Source organism: Filicampus tigris, chromosome 3, assembly GCF_054856515.1.
Source record: "Filicampus tigris isolate MCC_2025a chromosome 3, RoL_Ftig_1.0, whole genome shotgun sequence".
Taxonomy (NCBI): domain Eukaryota; kingdom Metazoa; phylum Chordata; class Actinopteri; order Syngnathiformes; family Syngnathidae; genus Filicampus; species Filicampus tigris.
Window position 1 is genome coordinate 6,567,103 of NC_141219.1, and position 11,746 is coordinate 6,578,848.

Sequence of the window (11,746 nt, forward strand, 5' to 3'; positions counted from 1 at the left end):
AGTGTATATTGCTGCTTATCTTATATTCCACAAACGCAATATTAATCAGAATGCCGTTTTTCGACTAGTGGGCCTGCTGGGAACATATTCGTGAAAAAAATGTTTGGTTGACTACTGCTTTAATACACGATATCTTCAACATAACTAATATAAAATAACATAAGAGAGTATACTAGATTGGCCCAGAGGGAAACAGTTGACAGATAAAAATGAAGGCACACAAACTACTTTAGCCATTTGAAGCAATACATTTATTTTTATTGCTCTGGGGACAAAAGAGTCTCCGGTCCTATTTGTACTGTAAAAGTAGACTCTTTATCTCCGGCCAGAGGGAAGGACCTCAAAGTATGGTGAGGAGGATTTCCTTCCCAGACCAGTATGACTTTGGCCTTTATGAAGACCTGCTTTTCAAAGCCAGCAGCCATCAGAGGAGTCTGAAGGGCACCTTCACAATCCGAGCCATTTTTTCTGTCGCCACAGTGCTGCGATACAAGGTGAAAAAAATAGACTGGATAAAGATTTGATAAAACAGTTCATTGTCCACATTAAAATGCCTTAGTAGGTTCTTTAAGAACTACAGACGTTGTCCCTATACTGTATGTAGATGGCCTCAGAGTTTGCTGTAAATCTCAGCTTGCTGTCAATTACTAACTATCCACCACTAGTCCATGCCATGATTTATGTTTGTGGAGTAGACTGACAATCACTGTGGCAAATTTTGTTATGTGCATATTTTTTTTTACATACACTTAATTACCATCGGTGGTCCTATCTTGAATGGCACCCTGCGAGCCAGTGTGAAGCCTTTAGTTCTGATGTCTCTTGTTCTGAAAATATTTTCCTTTGAGCTGTGTACTGCAATAATAAATGTTCTACGGTTTTTTATTTTTTTTTATTAAACCACAGAACTCTCAGCAGCCACCATGACGTTTCCTAAGTAGATATTTACACGCGACTGACACTGGCAAGCACACAATGGTCCAGTCTTAACCGTGTCAGCAATATCACCTTGCCTCAAGGAAAGTCTTACAGATGGAACAATATCACAGATTTGTTGTCATTCCTTCTCTTATATCACTTCCCTAATGTTGGTGCAAAAGACACTCCCTGGAGTCCCTGCTGGTGGCAAGACTTCGTAGATAAGATCCCCTTTTGTGTTGTGGCTGTAATGTCAGTCATCCGACTGAAGAGGGCAACAGTGGCCGCACAGCGCTTTTAACCACAACCGGAAGTGGAGGTGCGGAAGACAAGTGAAACATTTTCCACCCGGCGCCGTCTCTTTGTCCGTCCACCTCCGCGCTGAGAGCAACATCCGCAGCGACAACCATGGCCAATGTTGTCGACACCAAGCTCTACGACATCCTCGGCGTGTCACCGTCTGCTTCCGAAAACGAACTGAAGAAGGTAAAGCGGGCAGGGGGAGGGCGGCCTTGCTATAAAGCCGGCGAAACGGCACCCGAGCCCCAGCTGTCTTTGACCCGCCGGGGCACTTGGAAAAAAATTGTAAGCAGGAAGTACGTCGTTAGCATGGTGTGCTAATGTTAGCGCGCCATCATGCTAACCGGCCTGGATGCTCGTGTGTGCGATGATGCTGATGGAAACGCGATAAAAAGGTCCGAGGCGGCGGGTTGACCTTCCAAACGTTTACTCTAATAAAAAAACAGACACTGTAGATTAACAATTACTTGACTTTATTTAAAGTATGTGTGAGTCATTTAGCGGTTGACCTCCCCCCTTAGCAACCGTCCAGATGTTAGTCATGACGCCAAGCCTGTCAAGAGCCTCGACATGGCTTTATTGATTCAAAATCATATTCTCGATAAAGACACATATGTTTAGGAAATGGGACGAATAAATTGAATAAAACGGGACCCCTGCCGTCATGGAAGTTTATACAATACGTTGTGCCAATCGCTAGCCTACGATGCTAATAGCCGTTTTCTCAATTGCACAACGTTTCATACACATCTCGAGCCGCCATTTTATACGAAAAGCCAAGTGTGAGCAAACTAACTAGATCGACTGCTCTTTTTGACCTCGTTTTATGTAAGCCAAAAATTCTAATCTTTGGCTTCCGTCATCAGCAGATGACGTGACGTCATTGAGGGCGAAGCACACGTGCTGGTGGAGTGATAATGATTGGTGTTGTGCTATCTCTTCAGGCATACAGGAAGCTGGCCAAAGAGTACCATCCAGACAAGAACCCTAACGCTGGCGACAAGGTAAAAGATCGGTATCGTCGGAGATTGATGCAAATGTTTTCGGGTCCAGGATCTCCTTACGTTTTTAATTACCCCCTGATAAACCTAATGCCAATTAAGTTTATATTATCCAGTTGTAATTCTTAGTAAGTACCATCCCCCGGTGAGCTAATTTTAGAACAAACCCTTGGGCTACCCATGTTGTCCTTGGGTGTAACTAGTACCCGCTGGCACCATGTTTTTTATTTTTATTTTTTTAAAGGACAATGCACATTAGTGAACAGAGTAAAGGTATGCTGGAGTGTGCGGTGTCTAAATGTCTTTCAACTCCCTCCCTCCCTCTCCCTGCTCTGTGGGTGTAACTGTGCACCTCTCCCCTCTCTTAGGCCATCGACTAGCTCTGAGAAAGTACCTAGAAAATTATTTTCGTTCCAGCATCTGGAAAATACTTTACTACTATACTAAAATTGTCTTTTTATTTAATAAATACGGTACAGTACAATACAATACAATTTTATTTGTATAACGCATTTCACAACAGCTAGAGCTGTAACCAAGTACTTTACATACAACTAGTTGAACTTATTCCCCCAAAAGTTTCACAAGCAGATTCCCTGCAGTAAGAAGTAATCATGTTCCAAAGTCTGGTAATTTATGAAAAATTGGACATTTTAGCCTCTGGTAGCACTTTTGATTCCAATTATCTCAAAGTAAAAATGCCACAAGCTGAAAATGCCACATTTATGCAGCCAATGCAAATTATACTTAATATAAAATGTTAGATTAAAAAGGAGCACTGGTTGCCGAGAAAACGTTTTTGGAAAACAGGTAATTTTTCAAAAATAATGTCCTATTGAAACAAGCACACAGTGGGACCTAGTTTTTCAAGTACCCCTTTCAGATTTGATTTTTCAAACAAAAAATAATAAAGTGCTCCAATTAAGTTGCAAACATTCTTTAAAGTTAAACTGAACAATCAACATCGCTGTCATCACTGTTCTCAGACATGTCCGTTTGACTAGCAGAACTGGTAACATTATGACACTTCTGGCACCCACATAACTCATAACAATTCAGGTTTGAGGAATTACAGGAGCACCGTTTAGAAGCACATTCTCCTATTTTACATTTATAACTAATGAGCTTCAGCACCTCCCTTGGAGCAGGATCATTGGTTATCTAATGGAAGGACAACTGGTTTTCATGGATGGTCCACCCATGGCCTTCCAGTGTTGGTGCGCTGGAAGGCCACGGGTGGAATATCCATTTTTGCTCCAGAGTACGACGACGAATAGCATCTTAACAGTTTGCCCCTCAGTGTGTGCAACCAAAGAGCATATGTAGTCGACGGGCAAACTTTGCTCTGTTGAAGTCCTGTTCATTCCAAACACTAACTCAATATACGCTTGTCAAAATACCACCAGGGTTATAAGGCACGGGTGGATGTTTTTATGTGACACTACGTATCATATATATCCACACAACACTACACGAGCATGAGAAGAAGCTGAAAAATGATACATATTTTTTTCCATATTTATTTTTGCAGACCACCAGTGGTCCTCAGACCATAGTTTGCAAACGTTGACTTGTCGAGTTCCTTCTCAAACATCTCCCGTTAACTGCTTCAGTTCAAGGAAATCAGCTTTGCCTATGAGGTGCTGACCAACCCCGAGAAGAAGGAGCTTTATGACCGCTATGGCGAGCAGGGCCTGCGGGAGGGCGGCGGCGGCGGCCCGGGCATGGACGACATCTTCTCGCACATCTTCGGCGGCGGGCTCTTTGGCTTCATGGGCCAGAGCGGACGCTCGCGCAACGGTGGCCGGCGGAGAGGCGAGGACATGGTGCACCCACTCAAGTACGACCAAAAGAGCTGCGGGAAATGGAGGCCATAACTCATTCACCGCCATTGACGAATTGACTTGTCTTTTCACAGTCAAGCCATTCAATCCCAGGAACTTATTTATATTTTTTTCAAACGTTAGGGTAAAAGAGGGTCTGAAAATGTCTGGCATTGAATGAGTTCAGTATTGATCTATATTTGTAGCATGACACAGATCGTAATGAGCGCAACCGTGTTGGATTCTATCAGTGTTTAACTATTTTTACATATGACCCTGAGTGGTTTTGGGTAGTTGGTTAACCCCTCGCTTGATTGTGTGAAAAGGGATCATGGAAATCCACAACCAGGTTTTACAATTGACCCAGTAAATGATAGGTTGATTGGAATTTTTTTTTTCCTCCAAATTCCACACAATAAACCTTTGTTGTACACGTCACATTTTTTAAAAATTACAGTCTTATTAAATTTGTTCATGTCAACGGACTCATGGTGTTGTGTGCTGATGGTGTTTTAGAGGAGAAGCAGGTTGAGCAGTGGTTCATTATCATGACACGGCAAACCTCCTGAAACAGTCTGCCTCGGAACCCTTTTAATCTGTGGTTAAAATGGCAGATGTCTTGTTTTGACCCTCCCCCTAAAATGTGGTTGCGCTCTCAAACTGTTGTTTCTCTTGCAGAGTATCACTGGAGGACCTTTACAATGGCAAGACGACCAAACTGCAACTTAGCAAAAATGTACTGTGTAGCACTTGCAATGGGTACGTTTCATCCGCCTCCATTGTCTTGAACTGTCTTAAGAACGCTCTGTCTAACATGTTGTGGCGCTGCGTTGCAGGCAGGGCGGCAAGACGGGTGCCGTACAGAAGTGCACCGCCTGCCGAGGGCGTGGCATGCGCATCATGATCAGACAGCTGGCACCGGGCATGGTGCAACAGATGCAATCCGTCTGCACGGACTGTAATGGAGAAGGTGCGTTTCATTTCTTTGGAGCTTGTCCTGGCCTTTTTTTTTTTTTTTTAATTATCTCGGTCTTCAATTTGTCATAAATTTTCCTACTACGGCCATGTCCAACGAGGTTGGCTACAGTCCCGGGATCTTTAGTTTCTGAATATGTGCGACTGTAGTCAAAGGAGCATCAACCTGCTTGTAGATGGTCTTCTCGACTTTGCCTTTACTCTCCTTCACATCCGCTGCACTGTTTAGTGTGGTCCCGACATGTCACCAAACAGAACAGTGACCATGTCACCCTTTTAACTGGCCGGCTGACTTATTACAAGTTTCAAGACCGCCTTCACATGTCTTTCCTAGGGCTACCATCGTTTTTGTCCAGGCCAGTTGCATGAGTTTGGTTTTTAAAAGAACTCTGTTGGATCACAATTCAAAAGCATTGTCTGATTTCTGTGACCACCGTGGAATTTTTTTTTCCCCATTAAGGGGAAGTCAACCCAAACATTTTCTTTACAAAAATATGTTCTGTGCAGGCCCAAAAGTTGAAACATAGCATTCTGATTAATATTGTGTTTGTGGAATATGAGTTAGGCAATAAAATCCCCCTCCCCCCTCTTTTTTTCCCCTCACCAAAGTAAAAAAAAAAAATCCACCCCTTTTTTTCAATCTAGGGAAGCGGCCATTTTGTCACTTGCCGTCCACTGAAAATGACATCACAGTCACTCTCGTCTCACGTAATGACCAATCGTGGCTCAGCTTCAGAAAACAGGTGAGCCGTGATTGGTCCTTACCAGAGCCCTGAGCAACTGTGATGTCATTTTCACTTGACAGAAGTGACAAAATGGCCGTCCCCTCAGATGGCTAAAAAAGGGTGGATTTTGATGCTTAACTCATATTCCACAAAAGCATTAATCAGAATGCCATGTTTAGACTAGTGAAGGCGCATAGAAAACATTACTGCAAATAATTTTGGGAGGTTGACTTTCACTTTAACAGAGGGGCACCAACCATTTGTCCACATGTAATTCCTCACTTCTCCCGTTTGACAGTTTCACACCACAAATGAGCAAAAACAGTTCATAATTTTGCATGTTAATTATTTTTAGTGTTGAACATAGATAATTCCTTTCCCTATTCTGAAACCGATTTTGAATGTTCTCTGTTAGGTTGTTGTTTTTGTCTTTGTACATTAGTTGTGTTGTGTGGTATAACACAGTGTTTGTGAATTGAATAGATTTGAATCCTACTTTGTGACGTTTGTTGTTGTTGTTGTTACTGTTACTATTGACTGTAATGTGTATTTGTAATTGTTTCTCCAAACCACACCAAAGTCGTGTAGATATAGAACGGTAGAGAGAGTGGAACGGTTTATGGTCTCGTCCGCATTTGGCTTTGTCAATGTTTCTCGCTACTTTGAATCAATCATGCTTAATAGTGGCCTTCGGCTAAGAATCAAGTGCTCCGCCGCAGTTCATTTGTGTTTTTAACCGATTCCCCGCGGTTCTCCGCTCTCAGGCGAGGTGATCAGCGAGAAGGACCGCTGCAAAAAGTGTGAGGGCAAGAAGGTGGTGAAGGAGGTGAAGATCCTGGAGGTCCACGTGGACAAGGGCATGAAGCACGGCCAGAAGATCACCTTTGGCGGGGAGGCGGATCAGGCGCCAGGGGTGGAGCCGGGTGACATCGTCCTGGTGCTGCAGGAGAAAGAGCACGAGGTGGGTGCACAACTTCAGTAGTTTTCATCCTTTAATCGTAGCAGCAAACCTGTTTTTTTCTTCTTTTTTTTTTTTTTGCATTTATTTGCATTGTAAATGTTGGCAGGCATCAGTAGGTGGGCCTTAGAGCAAGGCCAAGAAACCCTTAAGTGGAGATTTTTTTTTTTTTTTTTAATGTCCTATTCCAAAACAGAACATTATTTTAAAACGGACAAACAGAAATTAATTAATTTATGTTAATCAATTAATCAGGGCACCTCGAGTTGACACTGTTTCATGATCACTACCAACCCCAGAGTGAGGTTATACTTGCTTTCATTTTTATCAGTATGTGGTCAAAAATAAATCCATTACAAATTATAAAATACACTTCAGAAATTAAACGGAAATCTTTTTTTTTTTTTTTTTTTTTTTTACACTGATTTTCATTGAAAATGTTGGCACACATCATCAGTAGATGGGCATTAGAGCGCCGTCGTCGCCAGCAGCTGCTGCTGCTTTTGACTTCTCATCTTGATCAGCAGCGGCACGTTGTTCTGACACCTCGCTTTTCATCCAAAGCCGGAGTCGCTACGGAGGATCCGTTGCGATGGATTAATGATTCCCAACCACTGTGCCTTGCCACATGAGTGTGCTGTGAGAGATCATCAGATATGTGGTGGAGACGGTGATCCCATTCCACTAAATTGATCCAAAATTTAGCCATTTAATAAAACTCAAAGTAATGCTTCTATTGTCATCCGCACCAGTGGATTAGACAGAACAATTAAAAGCTCTTCCACTAGACAGCAGCAGGTAAAAAATGTGTATCTTTATTTAAAAAAAAAAAAAAAAAAAATCCCCTCTCGTTTGGCGAGATGCCATGACATTATCCCAATGTCAAATCTGTGCCTTGAATCAAAGTTTGGGAAACACTTGAGCTAGATCGAAACTATACATTCCATAGGGAAAATAAATCAAATTGTTACAGCAGCGAAGTTCGCACGTCTGGCTTGTATTAAATAGTCGTGCTCCAATCGACCAGCCGCCGATCATGATCGGCTGATGTCCGTGGAAAATTATGTGATCGTCATGTCGATCAATGCCTTTCATTACCGACCACAAAATCCAATCATCCGCAGCTCGTACTCTGCAGCCTGCAGCCAACTGGAGAAAGGGCTGGAAATTTGGATAGAATGTTTTTTGGTTTTTTTTCCTTTTCAATATGATTCACCAATTAGTGGACCTGCAAAGCTTTTCCGGAATTACACAGGATTTTGCACAATGCTTATTTACATCTGTAGTCCCGTGCAGGAAAAGACGTAGCTGCAATTTACAGTCACAATATGCTGTACATCAGAAACTTGGTCAGAAAAAAACTTCTTTTTTTTTTTTTTAATTTTTTTATTATTATTATCAGTAAATCCCAGGCTCAAAATTGTCCCCAAAAAGTCAGGCCAGGCCATTTCAACATCAATTGGAACAGCATAGGCTGTTGAAATAATTAAAAAAAAGAGAGAGACCACTTGATTGTTCTTCCAATAAACCCAAAGATGTTGAAAAATGGAGCATGCATGTGCTTTGCTTATGACACTTAGTTCCTGCTTGTCCCTTTTGACACCTCGAATAAGACAAAAGCTGCTCGACTAGAACAGCAGGCTGCGCAAGTGCCAACCTTCATGTCACATAGGTTCAGTTAGTAACACAAGGATAGTTTGGCTTCTTTTTAGCAAGAGGTTACATCAATATTAAGTCCTTTTTTTTTTTTTTTTCTAACAAAGTACATCATGTACAAAGTACATTATTTATGTAAATAAAGACTCACAAGTCGATTGAATCTTCTCATCTGTTTTCTTTTCCATCTCTGAAGTTCAGGAATCATACAATGATCAGATTTGGGCAGCTTTTCCATCCTCGTGAATGCTCTCAGACGGGCGAGGGCAGCCCTCACATTTATACTGTCTTTAAAATCCAAGCATAACGGGGGCTGGTCTCGTCCCTGGCTGGCCCTGTCTGCAGGGCTGATCCTCTCCAGCTTGGTCAGATCAGGGTACACTGACTCTTAACACCTTTAACTGATTATGCAATGTCCGTAAATGTGTAATTGCCATGTTGGTTTTTGGTTAACCTGTTGGCTAATATCTAGCCATTCATATAGATTTAGATCCTTCAATCATCAATAGTTACTTGGAATTTGAGCGTTTTATTTCGTTTTCCTCCTTCTGTGCTCGCAGACATTCCGGCGAGACGGCAACGACCTGTTCATGAACCACAAGATAGGCCTGGTGGAGGCGCTGTGCGGCTTCCAGTTCATGCTGAAACATTTAGATGGCCGACAGATCGTGGTCAAGCATCCCGCCGGCAAGGTCATCGAGCCGGGTAGCGCCCCGCCTCCGCTCCTGTACACCCAACTCGTCCGGCGGCATAAAGGAAGTTGAGTGTAACTAAGCTTGTTTGTCGTTTGGTTTTTTTTTTTGTTCAGGCTCGGTGAGGGTGGTGCGAGGCGAGGGCATGCCGCAGTACCGCAACCCCTTTGAGAAGGGAGACCTGTACGTTAAGTTCGAGGTGCAGTTCCCCGCCAGCAACTGGATCAGCCCCGAGAAACTGGCGGTAGGAACCACAATTTAGTTTTGTTTTCCCCGCGATTTGGGGGGGTTAAGATATATATTTTTATTTTCTCTCTTTTTTTCTTTTGTTTTCTTTTACATTTTTAAAGTTATAGAAGAGAAGTATTTGTCTTTTTTAATGGACATTTTCAGCAGAAATACTTTTTTTTAATCATTAAAAAAAAACATTTAATTGGTTTGCTTCAGTTTTAAATGGTTTGTTTTCTTTTATATGAATTATTTTCAACAAAATGTTTTTTGAAAATTTAAAATACTTGAGCTTTGTTTTGCTTATTTTGATGTATTAAATGAAATGTGAAACATATATGTATGTTTCTTTATCATTTATGTATTTTAAATTAAAATATTTACTTTTGTTCCTTTATATTTATAGAAACAATTTCAAAACATTTAGTTCTTTGGTTTTTATGTTGCATTTTAAATTGTTTAAAATAATTTTAATTCCATTAGTTCTTTTTATTGCATTTTTTAAAAAAAAAGTTCTTTTTATTTTGTTTTTATAAAAATTGAAAAAAAAAACGTTTTTTCTTGTATTGACAGTCATTTTAAAAAGTTTACATGTTCTTTGTGTGTGTTTTTTAATATTTAAAAAAAAAAACTTTGTCCTTATGTAGTTGAGTTATCTTGAAGAAGTTCCTCTTACCTAAATTGTTTTACGTGATGAAAATGATACTTTTCGTTTTTAAAAATTACACTGGTCAGCAGCAATTTTTAGTCAGAGATCGCTTTGTGTCCCTTAATGTATTTTGACGCTGATTTAAAAAAAAAAAAAAAAAAATCTACTTTTTTTTTTTTAATAGCACATCAGTTTTTTGAGATTTAGATTTTTCTTTTAAGTTTGACATATAAAAACGTGCACGATACGGATTTCACCGTGCGTTCTTTATAGCAATTTATAGCTAGTTTCAGAAAGATTATTATCGTCATCATCAATCTTGCCAATGTTCGATATTGCTTTCCACTCTCTTTCATGTGTCATCTTGAACACTTGAACATGCAAGCGTGTTGCGTTGTCATGCAGGAGCTGGAGGACATGCTTCCGTCGCGGTCGGAGGCGCCGCTCATCACGGGCGAGACGGAGGAGGTGGACCTTCAGGACTACGACGTGAGCCAGGGCTCGTCGACGGGCGGCCGCCGGGAGGCCTACAACGACAGCTCGGACGAGGAGGGCGGCCACCACGGCCCGGGGGTCCAGTGCGCCCACCAGTAGCCCGGAGGCGGTGACGAGGCGGGCGCAGGCGGCAAAAATAGACTTTGTTCTTTGTTTATTTAAAAGAGGCGGCTGCAGACATCCCACCGTTACCTCCTCCGAGGCAGAGAATGTCTCGTTTGAGTGTTGCTTTTGTTTTGTTTTTTCATAGAATTTACAGTAATTTAACAAATGGACACATTCACATGAGCAGTTTTCTCATAGGATGTTGCTGATTTTTTTTTTTTTTTTTTTTTACAACTTTATTTCTCTGGCTAGCTTTTTACATGTTTTTCCCCTCATCCTCTTCCTTTTCTTTATATTTTTAATCCCAGATTGTGTATATCTTTCAACTGATGTTCACCTGTACTCAAAAGCGGTGTGTGATTTTAAAAACAAAACGTATATAGCAAGAAATAACGTATATACACACACACACACAAACAAAAAAAGATGATAGCCTGCATCTATGGTGAGACCCTGTGCATGTACAAAAAAAAAATATATTTAAAAATGATAACGCTTTTGGTTCCAACACTTGTACTGCAGTCACTTGAAGATACTTCAAAAATGTTTAAGTTGTTGAATAAATTGTTGAATCAGGTTATGCCTCGTTATTAAAAGTGCACCAGAATGCATTGTTCAGCAGTGGTATAGTCACTTAATTTGTCAATTTCTGAAAGCAATTAAATAAGAACAGATCATAAGCGGAGCCAGTTGTAGTCTTGGCAATCTTAAATGCGTCACTTGTGAGTTTTTGGGTTAAAAGCAAGTTAAAAGTTTTTTTTGGGGGGGTAAAGGAAGTTTAACGGGTTTTTTTTGTTTTTGAGAGTTACTTTTATTTATTTTTTTACAAAAAGTAATCGTTTAATTTTTATGGGAGACCATTGGTTTATTTTTATTTACCATATACCGTATTTGTATGAAATAGTTTTTAGTTTTAAATGATTTGGCATATGAAACCAAAAAAAAAAAAAAGGACAGCAGCACATCATTGCGGCTGTTTTGCAGCATCTACGTGAAAGTGTTCGTTGGCCCTAGCATTTCCACCCTGGAAGAGTACTGTACTTTCGAGGTTTTTTTTTTTTTTATTGAGGGCTAAAAATGTCAACGGATTGGCGAAAATCTATTTCTTTTCAGTATATATTACGATTTTTTCAATGGTTTGATACCTGGCGCCGTGGCTTAGTTGGTTAAAGCGCCTGTCTAGTAAACAGGAGATCCTGGGTTCGAATCCCAGCGGTGCCT

The 11,746-nt window shown here is 40.9% G+C and overlaps 1 protein-coding gene and 1 non-coding gene across 2 annotated transcripts; both read left to right on the forward strand.

Annotated features, from left to right (window-relative positions):
- Positions 1-1,222: 1,222 nt before the first annotated feature.
- Positions 1,223-11,101, forward strand: dnaja2a (DnaJ heat shock protein family (Hsp40) member A2a). The gene is made up of 9 exons (XM_086025278.1): positions 1,223-1,404; positions 2,163-2,222; positions 3,833-4,059; positions 4,721-4,801; positions 4,879-5,012; positions 6,507-6,703; positions 8,917-9,061; positions 9,165-9,292; positions 10,331-11,101. Exons 1-9 carry the CDS (start codon positions 1,327-1,329, stop codon positions 10,517-10,519), a joined length of 1,239 nt encoding a protein of 412 aa, XP_085881404.1. The 5' UTR covers positions 1,223-1,326; the 3' UTR covers positions 10,520-11,101.
- A 571-nt stretch (positions 11,102-11,672) lies between these two features.
- Positions 11,673-11,746, forward strand: trnat-agu (transfer RNA threonine (anticodon AGU)). Its single transcript has one exon. It is a non-coding gene; the product is annotated as a tRNA-Thr (tRNA).